The following is a 25,065-nucleotide window of genomic DNA, read 5'->3' on the forward strand; positions in this document are numbered from 1 at the left end:
GGCCCATCAGCACACTGCTGGCCGCCTCTCTCGCGGTCGGCGTGAGCACGCGCTTCATTGGTGATCTTCAGCCACCGTGATGGTGTTCTGCGTTCACGCGCGTGCTCCCTTGTGGCGTGCGCGTGCTGTTTTGTGTGTGCTTATTTGTTTGTTTGTTTGTCATGTTGTCCATGTGCATGCGCCGAGGTATGTGTATGAGTTGTTGGAATTTAGTGTCTATGAGACTGCTCTACTTCGATATTTTGTTGATCACTTTGTAATAAGCTGCGATGCATATTCCGTAGCATGTTCAGTTGATCTTCAGTAGCTTTGCTAGAGGCGGGAGCTCCTAAAAATAACCTTACTTCTTAGGGATAGGGTAAGGATGATAAAAAGAGGCTGAACTTGTATTAAGCAACCAGTGACGCAACCAGTGCTGTTTTCTGGGCTTATAGAATGCCTGAGAGCTTCAGTCGAGCTACTTTAAGTTGCCGTTTTCCCAGCTCAGAATATCACGCAATGATCCTCATAAAAACAATTTCGACGTCAGCTTCACAGATTGTGAAACACTCTGAGGAATATTGAGCCCATATGGAAGAAATATCGTTATGAAATGGTATTTAAAGTAAATAATTATTTCTAAGATTTTGATAATTATATCAGTTCGTCCCGTCCGTTCCGTGTCCATTCCGTGTCTGTCCCGTGTCCGTCCGTCCGTTCACTCCGTCCGTCTGTCCGGTGTCCGCCCGTCCCGCACCCGTTTCCGTCCATCGCGTTCGTTTGTCGAGCCCGCTGTGTCCGGTAGGCCGGTGAGACCAGTTTGCTGTTCTATCCCCGGGGAACCGTCCACCGGTAATGGGTTGGCCGGCCCGTCCACTGACGGCAATGGCTCTCCATCTGCCGACGCCGGGAAACACCGGGACGATGCCGGGACGCCACCGGGACGCCGCCGGGACGACGCCGGAACCCGGACGATAAAGAGACGATAGAGGGATGCCGCCGGGACGACAGAGGGACACATCGGGACGGCAAAGGGACGCCGGCTGGGCAACACGGGACGCCGCCCGGACGACACCGGGACGATACCGGGACGCCACCGGGACACCGCAGGGACGCCGCTGGGACTCGGGGTGTCGCCGGGGCATCCCGGGACACCGGGACTGAGTTAAGGTGTAGACGCCACACTCCACAGAAACATTGGTCTCAAAATAAGCTCGTCTTTATTTTAAATTTTCTCATCGGGTTACCTGTAATCGTAGACTTCATTACTAGAGATGAAGGTGAATGTATCAGTGACTGCATCTTTGCTGCTCCGCTCAACTCTCATTTGAACGCAAATATCACCAACAATCTAACCCCGTCGTGAGAGTAGGAAACATCGTACTGCGCGCTGAATAAAGCGGAAACACTCCCGGATACGTTCATTTCCTTTCACCATTAGTATCTGCTGGATTCGGAAGCTGGCGGAGCCTAATTGTGAAGGGTAGGAGCTGTAAAATCCATTACGATCTGCCGGGATGCAGGGCCGCTGCCAACAATACGCCATACTGTACAGCGAAACCAGGAGAGCGGTTGAAGCGATTTGTTGCAAGATGATGGATGGATGTGTATTCCTTGGAGATTTACGATAGAAAGCAAAATTTGTGGTTACAGCGCCCTACTAGGCGATCTGTGCTCTTTCCTTTAAAAAAAGATAATGTTTTATCTGATGAAAGGAGACGAGAGAGTTAGGGAGAAAGAGAGAGAGAAAGAGAGAGAGAGAGAGAGAGAGAGAGAGAGAGAGAGAGAGAGAGAGAGAGAGAGAGAGAGAGAGAGAGAGAGAGAGAGAGAGAGAGAGAGAGAGAGAGAGAGAGAGAGAGATCATTCCGGTTTCCTCATAAGGCGTGAAGAGAATCCAGGTATCAGTCATTGGGACTCGTTTCAGGGAAGTTATATCATCATTCATCACAACTTTTCGTAAATCACATGTTCGAATTCCCTTTGTGAATCTCAAGGAAGTTCAATCGCTTCGTGTATAAATGGATTGGCATGCACGCAATGATTCTAGAATACTATGAGAAATTACACGAGTTGTAACTGCGAGTTCAATGAATACCAGAGTACATAGTTCAGCGGCCTCCGGCGTCGGAAAGTCTCCGGGAAACGGTGCCACCCAATCCCCAGTGCAGCCACGTGACAGGCACGCCCTGATGAATGCAGCCGCTCCCATTTTCAGACTCGGCTTGCAACGACGCGAAAACGACCTCAGCGCTACCCGAATATCACGCAAAATCTAAGCGCACTGACTCGGAATCTGAAGGTGGCGTATTACAGATGGTTTCGGCGGCGTTTCGTTTGTGTACCGTGCAGGTAGGCGGCAGGCTACCAATATTGGGGCCCCGGGGGTCGGCAAAGCGCCGTCAACCGCCTGGTGCGATGGGATATGTCCTCAGCGTTATTGGTCGACCGGGTCATGACCTTAACGCGCCCGTAAATCCATCGGCAGGCCACTTAGTGCCCGCGACTAGAAGTGAAGCCGCCAGTCGGGGTACATCGAGGATAAATGTTTGATGACTTGGATTACCTATATGTCTGTATCTGTCAAGCTGAATGAACACGTGCTATATGTACTTTTGCAACGCTTTTTGGTTGAGCTGTTCATGTTCAAAGAAAATGTAATGGATATTCAAAGCTCAAAGGTCATCGTTGTAGTTCGGCAAAAGGCTACCGCGCTGATGTCAGAATGTGATATTTGATATTTTGACACACCATTGCCTACTTATATCGAAAGGGAAAGCAAATTACCAGGACGAGGCGTTTGAGACCGTTGATCGTTTTCGTATACGGAGGGTCCCTCATACGAAGTTGTCAATAAATGGTCATTTAGGGGGCATCAGCTACCGGTATCCCTTTAGCGGCAGCGCAGTGCATCGCCACTCCTGTGATTTAAAGTATTTACCCGGTCCGGTCCGGGCCCCACGTTCAGCCGCACACCCATGCGCGTTAGTGAGCATCGAGCCCCGTCGGCACCGTGCACTGGGAATCGCGCATTGACATTTTCGTGTTCTCAACCGATTGAGCGGCGTTTTTGCTCCTTGGGGCTGGCGATCGGGGAGGAGAGGGCTTTTCCCAGGACTACCCGAGTGTTATCCGAGAACGTTACTATCTCTATTATATAAATACACTGAGAGCGAGTAAAGCTCTTTAAGTTTGTCTATTTCTTCATTGATACTTTGATGAGAACACAATGTATGATATTGGAATGCGGCTGCAGCCCGTTTGAAAAAAACAATGCCTTAAATTAAGTTCCCAATTGGGCAGTGCTGGATGAGTTTAGCTGCCTTGCTTAATTATGCTTTGTCTGAGCTCCCTTACATGAGCCCAATCAGCCATTTAAGATATATCGATGTCTTTACTTTTTACCAATAAGATACTCCCCTCGCTACCAGCGAAGAGCTTTTATCAATCTTCGTCGTGTTTTTCTGAGTTTTTTGTTTCAACAATACTCTCGAGTGTTTTGTACATGCCCTTGGGCATCTACGATCAGCATCACCACATACATATTTTTTTTATAAAAGCTGAGCTTAAGTTCTTATATCCTAAGGTACTTACAATGTTTAAAATCCCTTCTTATGAGCTCCTGGCTCAATCCCACTATTACCGAATATAAGTAGTTTTGTGCAATCCCTCCTCCAGACATAAACAAACGTCATCAGATGTATTTTAGTCTCGAGGGCCGAGCACTCCCAGACTATCGTCAATAGTCATCATCCTGGTAGTTGATATTGCCAACTGAACAGGCTCTATCCGTTTCCCAAGTAAGTCAGCGAATATAAGTATTGATATGGTGTGATTTCTGTCTGTAAAAAGCTGTATTCATTGTCGGGGATCTGGAAGGAGCCTTTGTTCCTAATAGAAATACTGTTTGGTAGATTTTGCGTTTTGTAGGTACAGGTGTTTTGTTTTGCATGAAAGTGCCATTAATTACCTTTCAAAATGTATGGAGAATAGTATCGTTCATATGTTCAGATGCGTAACACGAATGCGACGGATTAAATGTTGACTTCCATTTCCGATGCGCACTTCGACAACAATAGTTGCAACATAGTCCGAGAACACAACCCATACTGACGAGCTGCATTAAAACTTTCCTGCGAGTCACATGCTGGGCTGTTCGCAAAAGCCACACGGGTAAACTTTTACGGCAATGCTAACTTTGCCGATCAGTAATGCATAGCGTCGTCTGTCGACGGACGGCTCGCTTCTCTCCGCTGTTGGGACGATGCACGTGGGACGTTTACGCGCACAGGAGCGGCGCTCGGCGGGGAGACAAAGCGAGTTCTCCCAGCTCTGTCCTCTGGCGCTGCAGCTCCTCGCTGGGGGGCCGCGCCGGTGACCCTCCCCGCCGGGCCCATTACAGTCTCTGAGTGCGGGCGCCCTCGACCAGCAGACGGGAAGCCATCGGCGCCATCAGCCGACACGTGCTCAGCCACCAGCGATAAGAGGAGCCCTCGGATACGGCCGAATCAGCCGGCCGGAAATGCTACTGGCGCGGCCCGGGCGACCTCGGGGACCCTGGGAGACCCAGGCGGAACTGGGAGATCGTGGAAGACCACGGCGGAACCTAACAGACCCTGGTAGACCTCAGCAGACCCCGGCAGATCTCAGCAGACCCCGGCAGATCTCAGCAGACCCTGGCAGACCAGGCCGTCTGGCCCGGGCGAACGGTGCTGCAGTATAGGTCATTCACAAACGTAAATTACCGTCACCCGGCCGCCGGCGTGAACAGTAGGCAATTAACAATCCTGGAAGCCGGCAGCATGCGGCAGCTGAGCTGGACAAAGCTTCCGGCAGGGTTGCACAGAGACCCTGGTGTGGCAGAACTAAGAACAGCTCTCGGCAGAGCTACACCAGCGCACAGTGCTCCCGGCACAGCTGCGCTACATTGAGCTGCACTGAACTAAATACCAAACGGAGCTGCACTGAGCTCCCAGCAGAGCTGTACTGAACTTCCAACAGAGCTGCACTGAGCTCCCGGCAGAGCTGCACTGAGCTTCCAACAGAGCTGCACTGAGCTCCCGGCAGAGCTGCACTGGGCTTCCAACAGAGGTGCAATGAGCTCCCGGCAGAGCTGTATAAAGCTTCCAACAGAGGTGCACTGAGCTCCCGGCAGGTCCTGCGTAGCACACCAGATAGAGCTCACTAAGCTCCCAAAATAGCTACATGCTCGTAGAGCTACTGGACGGTACAACTCAGCAACGGTCGCACGTGCTTGCGTAGACCCTGAAGCCGTTTAGAGGCAGTGGAGTCAGTTCTAACTAAACTATTATCGCATGTTTTCAACAACTGCGCTGTATCTAAGAAGGAAGTGAATGAATGAATGAAGAAAATAAGGAAGCCCGGCAGTGTATCTTGCTACGGCAAGCTTGCATTATTCGTGGCGAGACACTGTAGGTGCAGCTGAAAGCCTCACTCTGTTCAGTTTTCACAGACCTGAACAAAGAGATCGAACTGCCGGTATGGTCTGTTGTACTAAGTATTTGCCCGCTATACCTGTGCAAGCAGTTGCAAGGGCGTGTCAAGGTGACAGAGTGCGTGTCAGTGCAGCGGTGCCTGCAGAGGCCGAGCTCGTTGTTCCAGGGTGTCTGACCCCGGGCAGGGAGAAAGAGCGAGAACAGAGCGTCGGAGAGAGAGAAGGGGAGGGAGAGCGAAATGGCCAGGCGTTCGGACAGCTTCCATTGTCCATGAAATGAGCCTGTGGAGCGGGGGCGATGGGTGTTGAGCGCCGGCGGCGGGCCCGGGGAAGTGCCGACGGACAGCCGACGTGGATTGCGGGGGGGGGGGGGGGTCAGAGGGGAGGAAGCTTGGGAGGAAGGGAGAGAGGAGATGAGTATGAAGTCGGGAATACTGTCGAAAATAGATAATTGATAATGTAAGATGAAAGATCTAACTCTAACAGTATATTTTATACAGTTTGACGCCAGCGTATACCTATGTGTCTTTATCAACAGGTATAATATTCATTAAGGTCTTTTTAAAACATAAAATAAGATGTGCGAGCTCAACTCCAAACTCCACTTTGCAGTGAGGCAAGCTCCTTTCTATTTTCCGGAGGCATTTTCTGCTAAATTTATGAATCATTCTCGAAATGATTGTGATAAGGTCCGGGAACGTTTTCTTTAGTACACCCCAAGGTAAGCTTAAACGGCCAAATTACGGCAACTCGACTGAAATATATTAGCTTGTTGTTCTCGTTTTAAAATGTATATGGAGCCACCTCATTTTTGAATAAGTGAATGGTGCACACTGTTTTTTGGCTTTTTTATTATTTTGTCTGGTACCGTCGTTTCCCGGGACACTTTCTTCAACAATAATAGCAGGTTTACGCAAATACAAGCGAAAGCATCATCGAAAACTTGTTAATGAGATTTGGCAAATTAAATTATTACGTTGTTATACCCGCTATCTTGATCCTGATCCTGCTAAAAGTTCATCAAACTACGTCAAGAACCTGGCTGCCTATAAGAGTTCCCTGCAGAAGTTTTATAAATCTAGTAGTGTGGAATCCTGAAATATGCGCCTAATTGGTTCCAAGTGGAAATCAGGGACGGAGCTTCTTATTCAGTTGGTGGGGCGGCTGCCCCACCAACTTGCCATTTTGCCCCACCAATGAATATTTTGCTCCACCAACTCAAGCTGATTAGTACGACTTTGTAGCTTAGCAAACCAATCTTCTTCGCATTGAGGAGGTTTGAATTGTCTGTGTAATGCAAAATATTATCTCTGTACCTAATGAAAAGAATTGATTCAGTGTTATATTGTTCTACAACCCGCGCCCCGCTGGGCTATTCAGCCATACGCGCCCTGCTGGGGGGGGGGGGGGGCAGATTCTGCCCCCCCCCCTGTCTAACTTCCGAACCGATGGTCGTAGAAAGACGGGGAAAACGGCAATCGAAAGCTCTCAACAAGGCGGATCTTAAGAGCCCAAATTTTTTTGCTTAAATAGGTCAGAGGTCAGGTCAAGGTCAGGTCAAGGGTACAAAACGCAAGTTTCTACAGTATCGGCCTTGCACCGTAGTTGCCGAAGAATGGACTGAGACTGATTGCCCAAAACGTGTTCTTAGACTACCAAGACAATATTCATGGCACACAATGTCATTCAAAGGTCAAGGTCAAGGTCATGTCAGGTCAGGTCAGGTCACCAAAAACAAAATATAGAAAAGGGCATGTGCGACACATGTTTTATGGGTCATTTTACTCATGGAATTCAATAGGCACACTCAATAAGTGATATGGACCACCTCTGGATGAATTTCAGGTCGAGGTCAGGTCAAGGTCAGGTCAAGTGAGGTCAAATTTTGAAGTTGGTTGTTAAGGCCTAAAAAGGTGTCTATCCGATGCAGTTTTTCACGGCGAATCGAATGGTGCTATTTTTGTTTCCGTACGAGGTCTAGAACTTCCAAAAAAATCATTTTTCAAAAATTTTGTGTGTCGTGACGTCATCAAATTTTGAATAACTCCCACATTTTTGAACCGATTCTTCTAAAAATTGGTATGTAGGTGCACATAGACCACTTCTTTGACATATATTCCGGTTTTTTCGATAAACTCAAAATTTTGGATTTTATAAATATTTTCCCAAAAAAGTCAGTTTTTTGGAAAAATTTTGGCCAAAATCAAAAATTTCCAAAAACCCGAGATAGCCATTTGATAGACAAAGTAGAATAACGTATAACCTTTTTTGTTACGTCTTGATTCCTTTAAAAATGAAGATGTAAGCGGCGTTTGAAATTTTGCCGTTTTTTGAGGCGAAAATGGCGAACATGACGTCACTAAAACGTCAATTTCTCAAAAATTTTCCGACGGATTTCGCTCAAATTTTCAGGGAACGTGTCAAATTGATGTATGATAAGGTACTGAAAGTTTGACGTCGCTGGCGTAACGCGTTTAGAAGTTATTGGCGAAAAACGGGAGGGGGGGCAGATTCTGCCCCCCCCCCCCAGCGGGGCGCGGGTTAACAATCGGACATTGTAGGTTTGGCAAGTTTTTGCCCCACCAACTTCCCTGGAAAAGCTCCACCTATGGTGGGAATGGGTGTTTCAATAGACGTTTCGTTTTGTGACTGAGCACTAGTATTGCACAATACTTTCAAAACCATCGTTACCAACAAATGTGTGTAGTGTGTCTTACTCTGCTGGCCCATCATATTCTTATAAACGGCCACATCACCACCAATATCGTCGGTACCATTTAACTTTTGACACTTTCCTGACCACTGGTCACATATAGTCCCGATCATGCCCCACCCATAGTAACGTTCCTATCTGACTGTCTCTGTGTCTGTGTCTGACAGAGACGTCTGACTGTCCCGCCGTCTCTGTATTCACAGACGCGCCGGTGTGTGCCGACTCCCAGCGGCTCTGAACTGACTGTCTAACTGTCTCGTCTCCGTGTCCACACTCCACAGACGCGCCGATGTGCGCCGAACCCGACCCTCAGCGGCTGTGACTGTGTCCAACCCTGTCTGACTATCCCTCTCTCCGTCTTCACAGATGCGCCGGTATGTGCCGACTCTCAGCGGCTCTGACTGTGTCTGACCCGTCTAATTGTCCCCGTCTCTGTGTTCACAGACGCGCCGGTATGTGCCGACTCCCAGCGGCTCTGACTGTGTCTGACCCGTCTAAACGTCTCTGTGCTCACAGACGCGCCGGTGTGTGCCGACTCCCAGCGGCTCTGACTGTGTCTGACCCGTCTAAACGTCTCTGTGCTCACAGACGCGCCGGTGTGTGCCGACTCTCAGCGGCTGGTGTACGGCGTCTCACGCGGCGAGCAGGTCTCGGTGTTGTGCCGGGTCGACTCCGATCCGCCTCCCAGCAACTTTGGCTGGACCATGAACGGTTCGGACCACGTGCGTTCTCTGACTGCCGGCGTCGGTCACTGGCCGGCCGGGCCGCACACGAGCAGTGTGATAGTGGAGCCACATCATGATCGAGACTACGGCACACTGCTGTGCACCAGCTCTAACCGGGTCGGAAGGCAGGCGCAGCCGTGCGCCTTCAAAATCGTGCCCGCAGGTGAGCGAATTGTTCGGGGGCAGATGGGGGTGTGGTCGTGGTGGGATGGGGATGGAGGGCATTTTGACAAGGAGAGGAAGTGCTGTAATGGAGCAGGGTATAGTTACAGAGTGCCAGAGAATGGAATGTCCTTCATAACTGTTATGTCTCATGGTACAGTGAGCTAAGTAGGTAAATAAATTTTGAACTAGCGTGAAAGACCGCATTTCGTCAGGCTAGTTCTGCACAATGTTGCTGGTTTATAGAAACTTAGGTCTTTGAATTTAAGCTGGAACTTCTGGATTCTCTTCACAAAGCCGTCAAAGGAGTGGAACTTCTCCTGAATAGTTCTCTCCTGAAATGTATTAACCCGCGCGGGGCTGGGGTCTCCAGCCGAACGCGCGGGGCTGGGGGGGGGGGGGGTAAATTTTACCCCCCCTGTTATCTCCCGAACTAATGGTCCGATTTGGAAAATTCAAACGCCAATCGAAAGCTCTCATCACGAACTACTAACAACATGTACTTAATTTAAAGTTTGAGGTCAAGGTCAAGGTCAGGTCAAGGGTACAAATTGCAAGTTTCTACAGTATTGGCTTTGCACCGTAGTTGCCGAAGAATGGAGTCATGGACTGAGACTGATCGCCCAAAACGTGTTCTTAGGCTACCAAGACAATATTAGTTGCATACAATATCATTCAGAGGTCAAGGTCAAGGTCAGGTCAGGTCAGGTCAGGTCACCAAAAAACAAAATATAGCAAAGGGCATGTGCGACACATGTTTTATGGGTCATTTTACTCATAGAATTCAATAGGCACACTCAATAAGTGATATGGACCACCTCTGGATGGATTTCAGGTCGAGGTCAGGTCAAGGTCAGGTCAAGTGAGGTCAAATTTTGAAGTTGGTTGTTAAGGCCTAAAAAGGTGTCTATCTGATGCAGTTTTTCACGGCGAATCGAATGGTGCTATTTTTGTTTCCGTACGAGGTCTAGAACTTCCAAAAAAGTCATTTTTCAAAAAAATTGTGTGTCGTGACGTCATAAAATTTTGAATAACTCCCACATTTTTGAACCGAATCTTCTAAAATTTGGTATGTAGGTGCACATAGACCACTTCTCTGACATATATTCCGGTTTTTTCGATAGACTCAAAATTTTGGATTTTATAATGATTTTCCCAAAAAAGTCAGTTTTTTGAAAAAAATTAGGCCAAAATCCAAAATTTTCAAAAAACCGAGATAGCCATTTGATAGACAAAGTAAAATTACGCATAACCTTTTTGTTACGTCTTGATTCCTTTAAAAATGAAGATGTTAGCGGCGTTTGAACTTTTGCCGTTTTTGAGGCGAAAATGGCGAACATGACGTCACTAAAACGTCAATTTCTCAAAAAATTTCCGACGGATTTCGCTCAAATTTTCAGGGAACGTGTCAAATTGATGTAAAAAAGGTACTGAAAGTTTGGCGGCGCTGCGCGCCGCCGTTTTTGAGATATCGCAAAAATTCGCGAGGGGGGGTAAAATTTACCCCCCCCCCAGCCCCGCGCGGGTTAACGTAACGCTTGGACTCTGGATGCCTTTTCCTGGTACATCCGTTCCCTCTGAATGAGCTTCACGTGGAATTCCGATTTCACGAGGACTACATGAGCCAAACTGAATAGATAAAAAGAACAGTCAGTTGGTATATCCGGTATGCGAAGAGCACATTCAAATCATTGCGAGCATTACAAACTTACAAACCTGCGCCACTAAAATGGCGGTGCCATTTGAGTGTCATGATTATTTTCTTATAGAACTAACCCGGTATTTTGGCGCGCGTGATTTTACCTATTATTATGCCTACCACATGCCTAGCTCGAAAATATGACGGTAGATGGTCCATCATCAACGGGGAACCGATTTTCGTACAGGCTAATTGACATTTATATTAGCTGTCGTTAGTCAAAGTGTCAGCATTGCTACAAGAAAAAGAGAAAAACACTATCCCCAAGAGTCTGACGATCTGGAGGCTAATTTTTATTTATTTGAATGTATGTGATGTCCACTCATTTGAATAATGCGCGAAAATGACCATTTGCTGGCGCTTGTCGTGTTTTCCAAAGGCAAGCGAACGTAATGTAGCCTTTTTTATGATTGAGGTTTTAGGACATACGCCTGCGCTAATTGTAAGCATTGATGGTGGCCATATGTTTACACGATATAATTCGTAATTAAGTCACCCAACAAAGTGAAAGCAAATGATGTCCTTTCATTCATCGCTGTCCTTCTCAAGAATAATAGAATGCATACCTGTACAGTGTACACTATAATGCACATGTACCGTGGTAATGTGAAACACTTCACCTTGTTTTTCTCTTTCTTTCTTTTTTCTTCCCTACGACTACGTCTACATGTTCTTCCTTCCCTTCTTTCCTGCTCTCTCTCTCTCTCTCTCTCTCTCTCTCTCTCTCTCTCTCTCTCTCTCTCTCTCTCTCTCTCTCTCTTTCATTTTATTTAGCCATTTTAATCAGCTCACCTCTTCCAAGCCACACTGGTCCACTGCTGCACAATCTGTAACTTCCCGATCCTCCTAATGACACTGCCCATCCCCTCACCCCGTAATGTACGAGTATACCACCGGGGTCTAACCCAGTCTCTGACACCCCTGTCCCCTCTCACCCACAGGCCCTCCGGAAGTGGTTCGCGGATGCTCAGTGACCAATCAGACCGACGTCTCGTTCGTGGTTCACTGTTCGGCCGGCTTTGACGGCGGGCTTCACCAGCAGTTCACTCTGGAGCTGTTCAGCAGCGAGCAGCGACTGAGGCTCAACACCAGCCGAGAACAGCCACACTTTGGTGTGGCCGGCCTGGAGCCAGGTTGGTTGCTAGGCCGCCGAGCCGTTGCTAGGCGCCCGCCGCATTGGGTTTCCAGGCCGACGTGTCGCTAATCGCATGTGAGAACACTCGGCGCCGACATGAAAGGAGTGTGCGATTGTCTGGCTGACTGCGTACTGCGGCGAGCACTCAGACGCAGCTTTTCACACTGAGGTGACACATTTTCCGGCCGGCTTTTGTGCTGATTTGCCGCTCGGCTCGCCGGGACCGCCAGCCTGCCCATGGGGACGGCACCAGTCGTATTTGGTGTAATCCGGCCATAAAGATGACGATGGCTGGTGCGATGGCGGTGCCGATTCAGTGCCGCTGTATAGGGGCTCCGGGCGGCGCGGGGACTTATTCGGGCTGGCGCCGGCTGCACCGGCACGGCTCTGCGCCTAATCCTCCATCAGAGATCGGGTACGAACTAATCAGCGACCCTGTCGCCGCCCGGGGGCACGCAACGGTCACCGCCAGGGTCACGAGACAATTTATCACTCACCGGGTGGAACAGTGCTGTCACGGCGCCCAGGACGACATGACACGAAAAGGTGACCTTGGATGAGACACGGCTGTGTTGTCTGGGGCGTGACGACACTCGAAAACTGGCAGAACTGCACGGGAGAAAGGTGGTGCTACTTTTTAGCAGACTGAGTCTGTGGTTTTCCCACGTTAGAGACGCCACCAGGTTCAATACGCTTACAAGCGCGTGAAACGCCGCCTGTAGAATCCCACATGTGGTGTGCGTACCAGCACACGCGTGCGTGCGCCCGCCCCTCCCTTCCGGGCTTCCCCTACACATATTGGGACCGTATTCGCATTCACGACGCTATCGGCACGCATCAGGAACGTAATTACGCATTGTTGCGTGTCGGCTGCGGCAGTGCGCATAATGTAGCACACGACTTGGCCAGTGTTTCACATGACAACGGTCCCACGGATGAAAACATCGACTGTCCTGCCAATGGGCTGCGGTCACTGACATGGAACCAGCATTTGCACACAATGAAAACTGCAAGACGGTTGAGGTGAATTCATTTTCAAGCTACATAAGTGAACCATAGATCGTAATAAAACATTATTTGCTCTGCCGTGCGCTGTCCTAAGCATTGCCAATACTGTCCACCTGAAGACTATAAGCACCCAATAATGCTTCATCAAGATAAATAACTCATTTTACTCATACTTGTTTCACTAACAGACCCAAAGCGAGTCCTTAAAACTTCGACCATTTTTGAATATACATGAAAATGAAACTAAAACATCCATCCAAAGACTTCACTAACCAGCGATCCCTCCGCAGGCGTCCAGTACACAGCCTTGGTGTACGCCTTCAACAAGAAGGGCGCCAGTCCGCGGGTGCGCATCACAGTGGCCACCCAGATGGCAGCCGAGCAGAGGACCGGAAAGTCGACTCAAGGTATGTTCTCTTGGAAGGGGTATGACCCATGACCTTGTTTTTAAAATGCATTGTATGCAGAGGTCCATGCAAGTGCGTTATGAGATATTACAAGTCACGGAAAATCGTAAGCATTCCAGCACTCAAGCAGCTTGGGAAAGTGTTGTGGGTGTTTTGGAAATCAGCTGTACCTACTAGCTGGTCTGTTGGACAAATCAGCTAGGTACAACCATGGATGATATAGAGGCCTGGCTACACTATGCGTTTTCTGCGTGCGTTTTTGCAGGTTTGCGTGTTTTGCGTAATATCGTTCTAGGAAAAAAGTTATAAACAATATAATTTTTGCTTTGGTTATATACAAAAGCTAATATAACTCTTATGTAACTAAAATTTAAGGTGAAAAACATCACAAAAACGTAATATCGTTCTTTTTTCTAGAACGATATCACGCAAAACACGCAAACACGCAAAAAAACGCACGAAGAAAACGCATAGTGTAGCCAGGCCTTTACACTGGATTGGTGTCTCGTGGAAATTAACAATGGGATCCGCGACATTGGGATCAGGCCTGCCATCTAGCGAGAGAATTATCGTAAGTTAGGAGCAAGCCGAGTGAACGCCATCTCTCAGCATTATCCCGGCCGGGCCCGGGGGGTAATCCCAACCACCGCAGCCCGGGGGGGGGGGGCGTTTTTCGCCCCCCCCCCCGTCTAACTCCGTAAAGAAGGGAGCTACGGAAACAAAAGCGATACCAAACGAAAGGTCCTTACGAGACGATTCTAAAGCACCTAAATTTTTTGACCTCAGGTCAATTTTCAAGGTCAGAGGTCAAGGTCAAAGGCAAAAACCGGCACATGTGTAGTGATCTCGAAGTAAGCCTTCTAAAGGACGGCAGACTGCATCAAACCGGCAAAATTGGGTGTCAAACGAAAGAAGAGAATCTGAGGATTCCGAAAATGTGCTCCAGAGCAAAGGTCAAGGTCAAGGTCACGCTCAAAATTGACCTCAAACTTGGCACTTTTTCGCACATCTTGCCTGCTAACTTCCAAGACGTTTTGAAATGTTTTGAGGCTTATCAGTTCCCTATTTGTGGTTCATCTTACGATACAAGGCTGCTCAAAGGTCAAGGTCACAGAAGAGTATCCCTGCTAGAGGCTATTTCACTGATTCAAGTTAGTAATAATAAATAAGACAATTTTGCCATCCGGAAGCTCTAAATGAAAGCTTAGAGGAAAATAGATGCCAGATTCGTGATCAGCGGGTACAAATCCATCATAAACGTCCTTTCATATGTCAAGGTCAACCAGAGGTCATTCGAGGTCACATGAGGTCAACATAAAACTTGACCTTTTCCGAACAAAATTTATATCATTCGACGCGGCTTGACAAGGCGAATGCGATGGTACCACTGCCGTAGCTCTAGGACCATTTTTGTCGAAGTTATTTGCGAAAAACTAAAACCACATTTCGGGGTCGTTGACCTGACCTCTGACCTCAGGTCGCCAAAACTATTTTTCTATTTTTCTCTAGGTCAAACGCTACACAACCGTGCTCGTAATTTGTCTTTATCTCTAAAACTCTATTTTTAGCAGCTATTTGAAGTTTGCGTCTGTGACGCCGAAGTTTGCCGTGCAGGGGTATAGAAAAATGGACCTTGTGACGTCATCAAGGGGGCTAGGTCCAAATTTTTTACTTCAGAAGATGTCAAATTGATGGGAAAAAAGGTACTGAAAGTTTCGCTTTCCTAACCCTAAGCGTTCGGGAGCTATCGCAAATATTCGCCAGGGGGGGGGGGGCGAAAAACGCCCCCCCCGGGCCCGCGAGGGTTATGACACACGTGGGTGTGGTGTGTTTGTTGGCTTGAAGGGCATATTCCCACGAGTTGGAGATAATCTTACTGGACTTGAGACGATAAAAAATGTCTTAAATGCTTAAAAGCCAAAAACGTCAAGCAGCCTTTAGGTAATAACGAAAATAAAATGCGTAAGACGGTGTGTATTGAAACGCCCAGTCCGATCGGATTGTACGACCTTTTATGTGGTCATTTAGTTACTCACAAGGGTGCAGCAGTTTGACAATATGTCATACATATTCGGTAGGCTCATTCCTTCTTCTCCGAATTTCGCCCGATTTTCTTCATCTTAGTTAAACCCGCGCCCCGTAGGGCTACCGGCGGACCCTACCACCCGTAGGGGGGGGGGCGTTTCGGCCCCCCTCCCCCCCTAAGATCTCGGAAAGTTACCGGCCGATTTTCAAAATTCAAACGGCATTTGATAGCCCTACCCGGGAACTACCTTGTGACCAAATTTCATTGACCTAGGTCAAACCGATGACGTCACAGGTCAGGTCAAAGGTCAGATTTTCACCGTTCACAGGCAATTCAAGAAATGTGCTGTGAAATCGAGTAAATTGGTAATTTATTGAAAACCATCGATGGTATATTGTTCGTCAAACACATACTTTGCTATCTGAGGTCACTGATACCAGGTCAGGTCACAGCGAGGTCAGGTCACCGGGGGTCACAATATGAATGTGTCGTGTGATACATGTTTTATGGTCCATTTTACATGACAAATGCGATTATGTGGGTCAGGCAGCCTTTGGGGCCAGCTTAGGTCACGTTTTGGTCAAGGTCAGGTCAAGGTCAGGTCAAATTAGGTCAAATTTCAAAGTTAATATTTTTGCATAAAACGGGTATCGAATCGATGCAGTTCGTCACGGGGTGTTCAATGGTGGTCTTTGTTTTGCTCTACGAGTTCTAGAATTGCCAAAAATTGAGTTTGAAAATTTGACGTCATCATTTTTGAACAGTTTTTTCGCTATAACTTGGCCAAAAAACGAGGTATCGATCTGAAATTTGGTATGTAGATAGAAGACGGTAGGTACTATCACATATATTCCGGTTTTTTTCGAAACTCAAAAAACTTTTTGGATTTTTTGGCTAATATATCCAAAAAAATGCTTTTTTGATTTTTGGGGATCAAAACTCAAAAATTTCAAAACTCCGAGATAGCAGTTTTGTAGCCCTGTCAATTCTACACCTTTTATGTCTTGATCATTTTTCTGTATCTTCAAAGCTGTAGGCCTGACAGGTCTTCTCGCGAAGGTCTTTTTTCGGTCGAAAATGACAGAACATGACGTCACTCTGACATCATTTGTGGCCAACCTGTCACAGCCTCTGGAAAAACTTTTGGTCACAATGTGTAAAATTGATGCCCGGAGGGGTCCTGAAAGTTTGGTGGCGATATCTCAAGCCGTTTAGGAGATATCGACCGAAAAGGACAGGGGGGCCGTTTTGGCCCCCCCTACGGGGCGCGGGTTAATGTTACGGCACGTGCCACGTGCCAACTTAGGGGTGTCGAAATTGTTCCACATAAAGTAACTCCGCAATGGATGGGCCCATTACAGTTAAACTTCGTCAATATATAGTTAGGCACCCAGTGGCCAATGCATTTCCAATTTTCCATGTGTCACTATGAGGGTGCTACTGCACGTGCGCACGTGCGGGGTGCCGCTTTCATATCTCAAGAACGGCTGGGCGGATAACAATCAAACTTGGTACACAAATGTCACATCGATGCTCGCACTGCATTGATCAGTGCTTACATTGGTGCAGAGTCGTTAGGAAACCGATGAAATGAGACGCGTGGTGTTTATGCCTTTCTGTTCCAGCAGCTGATTGATCCGCAACAGGAGATCCTTGTTTGTGAAGGCTTCGTCTCCCTTTTCCACCCCTTGTTTAAAATAACATTAACAATGTACGAAGAAGATCACGCATCAAAATTGTTTTAGGCGGCTATCTTGGGCCACGGCTGCGGAGTTGTAGTCAGAGCCAGCGGTTCAGTTCCGACTCGGAGTCGGTTGATTTTTAAAGCTGTAGTCGGAGTATGAGTCGAACGTCACCGAAAAGTCATCGACTCCACAGACTTACCATGAGGGCTGCAGAGTCGGAGTCAGAGTCGGAGTCTGTGTGAATCGACAGTTCTGCCCGGAGGAGTCGGAGTCGATACGATACCTATTTGGATACCGGAATCGGAGTTGGAGCCAAAGTCACTGAAATTTCATCGACTATAGGTACGCAGCACTGGTTGGATCTTTTTCATAGAGCGTCTTGAATGACATATTGAGCGGCAATGACGTTAGCAATTCCGTTCAACTTTTTCATTAGACTTATAGATAGTACTTAACGTTCGTTTTGTTCTTTGATCGGACGATTTGTTTGATTTAGACCAAGTAAAGACTCATGTGAAAAATAGCGAAAACGACACGTGCTGGCGAAGTCTCCAATAACTCCCTGTTTCACGATTTAATGAGGAAATAACATGGAACTGCTTATCTTATTACTGACCCTGCACATAAATCTATCAATTTCTTTGCTTTTACTGACATATAAAGACATAACCTTTTGAAATATTGCACAACAAGCCCGCTACTACATCACAGTCCCATGTGTCACAATGCTAATCAGCGGCGTTCACTCGGCTTGCTCCTAACTTACGATAATTCTCCCGCTAGATGGCAGGCCTGAGCTCAATGTCGCCAAAAACTGCGAAGACACCAATCCATTATTATCTCATCCATGGTACAACCAAGCCGCTGTCACATTTCTCACACACCCGCGTTATCATACGCACACACTCATCCATCTCACCATCGAATGCCTCATTCCTGTGCCGTACCCTGTGGGTCAGCAGCTGCAGGGGCGTTCCACGACAAATCGACAAATAAAAAATTAAATTTGCACCCTCATATTTTATTTTTCGTTGAAAACTGGTGTAAGGGGTTGTGATCCCAGCCAGCCTTCCCAAATGGGGCCCATATGGGCCCCAAGTGGGCAGCAAACTGGGGCCCATCTGGGCTGCCCACTTGGGGCCCAGATGTGTTTGTCATGGGCGTCCAACTGGGTCCCATATGGGCAGCCCAGATGGCCCCATATGGGGCCCAGCCGGGGCACATATGGGTCCCACATGGGCTTTCCCAGCCGGGACCCACATGGGTATAATTGAAGAATCCTACATGGGGCCCATGTGGGTTCGAAATGGGACCCATATGGGGCCCAGCCGGGGCACATATGGGTCCCACATGGGCTTTCCCAGCCGGGACCCACATGGGTATAATTGAAAAATCCCACATGGGGCCCATGTGGATTCGAAATGGGACCCATATGGGGCCCAGCCGGGGCACATATGGGTCCCACATGGGCTTTCCCAGCCGGGACCCACATGGGTATAAGCGAAAAATCCCACATGGGGCTCATGTGGGTTCGAAATGGGACCCATATGGGGCCCAGCCGGGGCACATATGGGTCCCACATGGGCTTTCCCAGCCGGGACCCACATGGATATAAGCGAAAAATCCCACATGGGGCCCATGTGGGTTCGAAATGGGACCCAAATGGGGCCCAGCCGGGGCACATATGGGTCCCACATGGGCTTTCCCAGCCGGGACCCACATGGGTATAAGCGAAAAATCCCACATGGGGCCCATGTGCGTTCAACATGGGACCCATATGGGACCCAGCCGGGTCCCATATGGGCTTTCCCAGCCGGGACCCAAATGGGTATAAGCGAAAAATCCCACCTGGAGCCCATGTGGGTTCGAAATGGGACCCAGCTGGGACCCATACCCAGCCAGCATTATTACCTTGGCCCCACATGGGGCCCAGGTGGGCCACTTGGTGGGACCCATGTGGGCAGCCCATGTGGGGCCCACATAAATTTGTCCCTGGGTAAATGGTGGGGCCCACCTGGGCTGGCCCACGTGGGCTCAAGGTGGGTACCATATGGGGCCCACCTGGGCTGGCCCACATGGGCTCAAGATGGGCACCATATGTGGCCCACCTGGGCTGGCCCACATGGGCTCAAGGTGGGTACCATATGGGGTCCACGTGGGCCAGCAGATGTGGGCCCTAGGTGGGCCCCATGCTGGCTCACCTCCCTAGCATCGTTTGTATTAATCAATAAATATTCACCAAAGCCCATCTTAGTTCCCATCAGAACCTACAATTAATTTCAATATGATTATAATATAATCGATGTCTGCTATTTCAATCACTCCCCCTGATCATTGCTGAACGTTCGCCACCGCAACAAAACAAACTGTCAGTGATCAATATTTATATTATCGATAAACACAAAAATGCTGTTTAAACTCTCTCCTCTCTTCTGTTCATCTCTAGACTTCTTCTCTCATCTGCTCCTCCGCTTAAACTCCAGCTGGTGTCCTCTCCTGGCGGCCTCCGTCGCGGTTCCTGGCACCCGTAAACCACTTTCGTTTCGCCACCTCCAGCTGGCCGTTGTTGGTGTCCTGGGTAAGCCCGTTCCGCCGCACGGCTCCTGTAAAATAAGCACCAGCAATGTAAAAGGTGCAGACACATAAGCGAATTGTGTATTGCCCGTGCTGTGTTCTACCATGATTCTGTATTACCTGCAAGTAACATCATCTGATTTGACTTGAATAATTGAGACATGAACTTTAAATATTTTTGTTTTTTTTTTTTTTTGCAGGAAATAATCTGATGCAGAATAAACATACAAGGTCCGATTATGATGGACACAAAGGACATTAGTGCTTTATAAGTCGGCTGCTTGGAATTCGCTAATCGGACAGTAATTGATGACACCTGAAATAACATATGAATGGGAGTGCTGCTGTTATTCTGACATCCGCTATCAGGTGTCCAAGGGAGTTGGGCAATTAAATAAAGAGATAAAACCATTACTTACTGAACACGACATCAAAAAGCCGGGTACCGCCGAAAGCCCTTTTCCCGTGCCGTCCATTTACGCTAAGTCGCGTAGCGAGTGCGCTCGTCATGACGCCTGCTATCGTCCTTCGGACCGGTGTAAGCGGGGGCGCTTACACCGAGGTCGGCGACAAACAGCCACCCAGAGTATCTGTACACTGCCACGAGGTACTTCCTGCCGGCGTGATCGGCAAAGTCGATGTGTAGTTCGAACGGCCTTTTCCGCTGGCAGTCCCGCTGGCGGTTCCGCTGGCATCATGGTCTCTTGCTGCTGAGCGAGTAGATCTCTCTGGCAGCTGGTACAGCAGCGGGTGACATTTTCCACATCCCGGTAGATCCCGGGCCAGTAGACGATCTGTCTTGCGCGGGCCTTCGTTTTCTCCTTCCCCAGGTGGCTGGCGTGGAGGGCTTCTAGAACAGTCCTTCGTAATCGCTGTGGTATGACGAGCCTGCAGCCGATCCGGCCTGACCGACTGGACATCTCCACCGACCGCAGCGACGCCTTCTACCTCTGGAAGGAGAGATTGGACGACTACGTCCTGATGTCACAGCTGCGACTCGACCAACTAGCGATACAGCTGGCGTCGCTGCGGGCGCGCCTCTCCGAAGAGACTCGAACGCGGTCGTGGTTGCGGCGCGGCCGCCACGGCTACGCATTCCTGCTTCCTTTCACTTTCGTTAATCGCACTTTGTACTCACTATGGGCGGGTTCGAGCTAATACCGACCGCGCCATGTGTCGGTTCCGCCCGAATTAAGGCTTTATTGGACACGCACACCACTCAGAGTCTCAACGCCAACTGGCCCGCCCAGACGCCGCAGCCCCGCCAGCCGGTCGGCCGGTCACCGCCCCGGGCGGTGCAGAGGCGGCCCCAGGCCCCGTCCGGTGGGCCGAGCTCCGCCGGCGGGTCGCCCGCGCAGGGGCGGGCTCAGGCGACACAATCATACGACACAATCACAACATTGACTGTCCAATATCAGCCGTAGCTGGTCTCACAAACATCAACTATGCGACTTCCTCACGACGTCGAAGTGTATTTTGGAGGCATGAGACTAAACAGCGAGTTCTTTTTTCTTGTAATATCATACACATTGGACAGTGAAAAAATGAATAATGGGCTGCCCACATCCAACCCACCTACACCCCACTACATGGGCTGCCCACGCAGTGCCCATGTTAAGCCCACCATACAGGAACACCGCGTGAATGCCTGTGTTCACCAAAATTCCTGGATATGCCCTCGTACATGTGCAAGCAATCTCATTATCAAGCATTATGCCTGCCAAAAAATATGTGGGCAGCCCATGTGGGGCCCACATGCAGCCCACATATTTGCCCATCTCTAGCCCATGGCCCACCTAGCCCACCATGCCCATCAACTGCCCATGTGGGGCCCACATGGGCATGCTGGCTGGGGTTTGCCCATTTGGGCCCCACGTGGGCCCCGGATGGGTGTGCCCAGTTTGTTGGTGCCCAGTCTGCCCACATGCTGCCCGCATCCAGCCCAGATAGGTGTCGGGTCAGTTAACAAAGTTTTGTAGTAAGGTTTGCCCATTTGGGCCCCATGTGGGCCCCGGATGGGTGTGCCCAGCTTGTTGGTGCCCAGTCTGCCCACATGCTGCCCGCATCCAGCCCAGATAGGTGTCGGGTCAGTTAACAAAGTGTAGTAAAGTTTGCCCATTTGGGCCCCATGTGGGCCCCGGATGGGTGTGCCCAGCTTGTTGGTGCCCAGTTCGCCCACATGCTGCCCGCATCCAGCCCAGATAGGTGCCGGGTCAGTTAACAAAATTTTGTAATCAAAAGGAAATGTTTATTGCAGATTGGTGTAGGTGTCGGGTCAGTTAACAATTAGTTTTGTAGTAACTTTTGCCCATGTGGGCCCCGGATGGGTGTGCCCAGCTTGTTGGTGCCCAGTCTGCCCACATGCTGCCCGCATCCAGCCCAGATAGGTGTCGGGTCAGTTAACAAAGTTTTGTAGTAAATTTTGCCCATGTGGGCGGCTGGGCCCCATGTGGGCCCCGGCTGGGTGTGCCCAGCGTGTTGGTGTCCAGTTTGCCCACATGCTGCCCGCATCCAGCCCAGATACCTAGGTGTCGGGTCAGTTAACAAAGTTTTGTAGTAAATTTTGTCCATGTGGGCGGCCGGGCCCCATGTGGGCCCCGGCTGGGTGTGCCCAGCTTGTTGATGTCCAGTTTGCCCACATGCTGCCCGCATCCAGCCCAGATAGGTGTCGGGTCAGATACCAACATTTTGTAGTAAAGGAAATGTCCATATCCCAGCAAACATGCCCACATGGTTCCCATATGGGGCCCACATGGCCCCCCACCTCTTCCATATGGGCCCCACATGGGAATAGCAGTGGGTGACACATGGGACCCATATGGGCAAGCCCACGTAGGCCCCATATGAGACCCACGTGACCCCCACATCAGGGACCCATATGGGCCAGCCTACATTGACCCCATATGGCATCATGCATGAACTTGATGTACTTGGAGTCCAAAATTCACATGAACAACAGTCACCTTTTTTGCTTTTATGCTCTTGGAGTAACTTAAATGGGGCCTACATGGGTGATCCATATGGGACCCACATGGGATGCCCATCTCCAGCCCACATGCGTTTGGCCCACCTGGCCCATTTTTCCCATATGGGGCCCATATGGGTAGCCCATCTGTAGCCCATGTCCCACGTGGGCCCATCTGGCCCATGTTCACCCCATATGGGACCCACATGGGATGCCCATCTCCAGCCCACATGCGTTTGGCCCACCAGGCCCATTTTTATCCCATATGGGGCCCATATGGGTAGCCCATCTGTAGCTCATGTCCCACGTGAGCCCATTTGGCCCATGTTTACCCCATATGGGACCCACATGGGATATCCATCTCCAGCCCACATGCGATTGGCCCACCTGGCCCGTTTTTATCCCGTATGGGACCCATATGGGTAGCCCATTTGTAGCCCATGTCCCACTGGGCCCATCTGGCCCATGTTTACCCCATATGGGACCCACATGGGATGCCCATCTCCAGCCCACATGCGTTTGGCCCACCTGGCCCATTTTTATCCCATATGGGGCCCATCCCAGCAAACATGCCCACATGGTTCCCATATGGGGCCCACATGGGCCCCCCACCTCTTCCATATGGGCCCCACATGGGAATGGCAGTGGGTGACACGTGGGACCCATATGGGCCAGCCCACGTAGGCCCCATATGGGACCCACGCGGCGCCCACATGGGACCCATATGGGTAGCCCATCTGTAGCCCATGTCCCACGTGGGCCCATCTGGCCCATGTTCACCCCATATGGGACCCACATGGGATGCCCATCTCCAGCCCACATGCGTTTGGCCCATCTGGCCCATTTTATCCCATATGGGGCCCATATGGGTAGCCCATCTGTAGCCCATGTCCCACGTGGGCCCATCTGGCCCATGTTCACCCCATATGGGACCCATGTGGACATGTTTGCTGGGATATGGGTAGCCCATCTGTAGCCCATGTCCCACGTGAGCCCATCTGGCCCATGTTCAGTCTCACCCCATATGGGACCCACATGGGATGCCCACCTCCAGCCCACATGCGTTTGGCCCACCTGGCCCAGTTTTATCCCATATGGGGCCATATGGATAGCCCATCTGTAGCCCATGTCCCAACTCCCACGTGGGCCCATCTGGCCCATGTTCACCGCATATGGGACCCACATGGGATGCCCATCTCCAGCCCACATGCGTTTGGCCCACCTGGCTCATTTTTATCCCTTATGGGGCCCATATGGGTAGCCCATCTGTAGCCCATGTCCCACGTGGGCCCATCTGGGACCCACATGGAATGCCCATCTCCAGCCCACATGCGTTTGGCCCACCTGGCCCATTTTTATCTCATATGGGGCCCATATGGGTAGCCCATCTGTAGCCCATGTCCCACTGGGCCCATCTTGCCCATGTTTACCCCATATGGGACCCACATGGGATGCCCATCTCCAGCCCACATGCGTTTGGCCCACCTGGCCCATTTTTATCCCATATGGGGCCCATATGGGTAGCCCATCTGTAGCCCATGTCCCACGTGAGCCCATCTGGCCCATGTTCACCCCATATGGGACCCACATGGGATGCCCATCTCCAGCCCACATGCGTTTGGCCCACCTGGCCCATTTTTATCCCATATGGGGCCCATATGGGTAGCCCATCTGTAGCCCATGTCCCACGTGGGCCCATCTGGCCCATGTTCACCGCATATGGGACCCACATGGGACGCCCATCTCCAGCCCACATGCGTTTGGCCCACCTGGCTCATTTTTATCCCTTATGGGGCCCATATGGGTAGCCCATCTATAGCCCATGTCCCACGTGGGCCCATATGGGACCCACATGGGATGCCCATCTCCAGCCCACATGCGTTTGGCCCACCTGGCCCATTTTTATCTCACATGGGGCCCATATGGGTAGCCCATCTGTAGCCCATGCATCCCACTGGGCCCATCTGGCCCATGTTTACCCCATATGGGACCCACATGGGATGCCCATCTCCAGCCCACATGCGTTTGGCCCACCTGGCCCATTTTTATCCCATATGGGGCCCATATGGGTTGCCCATCTGTAGCCCATGTCCCACGTGAGCCCATCTGGCCCATGTTCACCCCATATGGGACCCACATGGGATGCCCATCTCCAGCCCACATGCGTTTGGCCCACCTGGCCCATTTTTATCCCCTATGGGGCCCATATGGGTAGCCCATCTGTAGCCCATGTCCAACGTGGGCCCATCTGGCTCATGTTCACCCCATATGGGACCCACATGGGATGCCCATCTCCAGCCCACATGCGTTTTGCCCACCTGGCCCATTTTTATCCCATATGGGGCCCATGTGGGTAGCCCATCTGTAGCCCATGTCCCACGTGGGCCCATCTGGCCCATGTTCACCCCATATGGTACCCAGCTGCCGGACATTGGTCACGTGACCACATTTTCCGTGTGACCTTGAGTTGGCACCAGATTTTGTCGACAGACGTGGCGCAGCTTATTTTACTGCATTATTTTAGATACTAAATAT

General features: G+C 50.0%; 1 protein-coding gene and 1 long non-coding RNA gene across 2 annotated transcripts in view; one reads left to right on the top strand and one right to left on the bottom strand.

Moving 5' to 3' along the window:
• Positions 1 to 25,065, top strand: part of LOC122387091 (B-cell receptor CD22-like) — an 85,102-nt gene that overhangs the window by 42,977 nt on the left and 17,060 nt on the right. Inside the window, exons 8-10 of the mRNA XM_043376928.1 lie at positions 8,733 to 9,032; positions 11,672 to 11,863; positions 13,164 to 13,280. Of these exons, the coding sequence (XP_043232863.1) occupies positions 8,733 to 9,032; positions 11,672 to 11,863; positions 13,164 to 13,280 (609 nt within the window). The remainder of the gene's footprint in view (positions 1 to 8,732; positions 9,033 to 11,671; positions 11,864 to 13,163; positions 13,281 to 25,065) is intronic.
• Positions 19,361 to 20,138, bottom strand: LOC122387092. Its single transcript, XR_006257496.1, has 2 exons — positions 19,985 to 20,138; positions 19,361 to 19,594 (listed from the first exon to the last, which is right to left on the bottom strand). It is a non-coding gene; the product is annotated as an uncharacterized LOC122387092 (long non-coding RNA).

This window comes from Amphibalanus amphitrite, unplaced genomic scaffold, assembly GCF_019059575.1.
Source record: "Amphibalanus amphitrite isolate SeventyFive unplaced genomic scaffold, NRLGWU_Aamphi_draft 000273F_arrow, whole genome shotgun sequence".
NCBI classification, from domain to species: domain Eukaryota; kingdom Metazoa; phylum Arthropoda; class Thecostraca; order Balanomorpha; family Balanidae; genus Amphibalanus; species Amphibalanus amphitrite.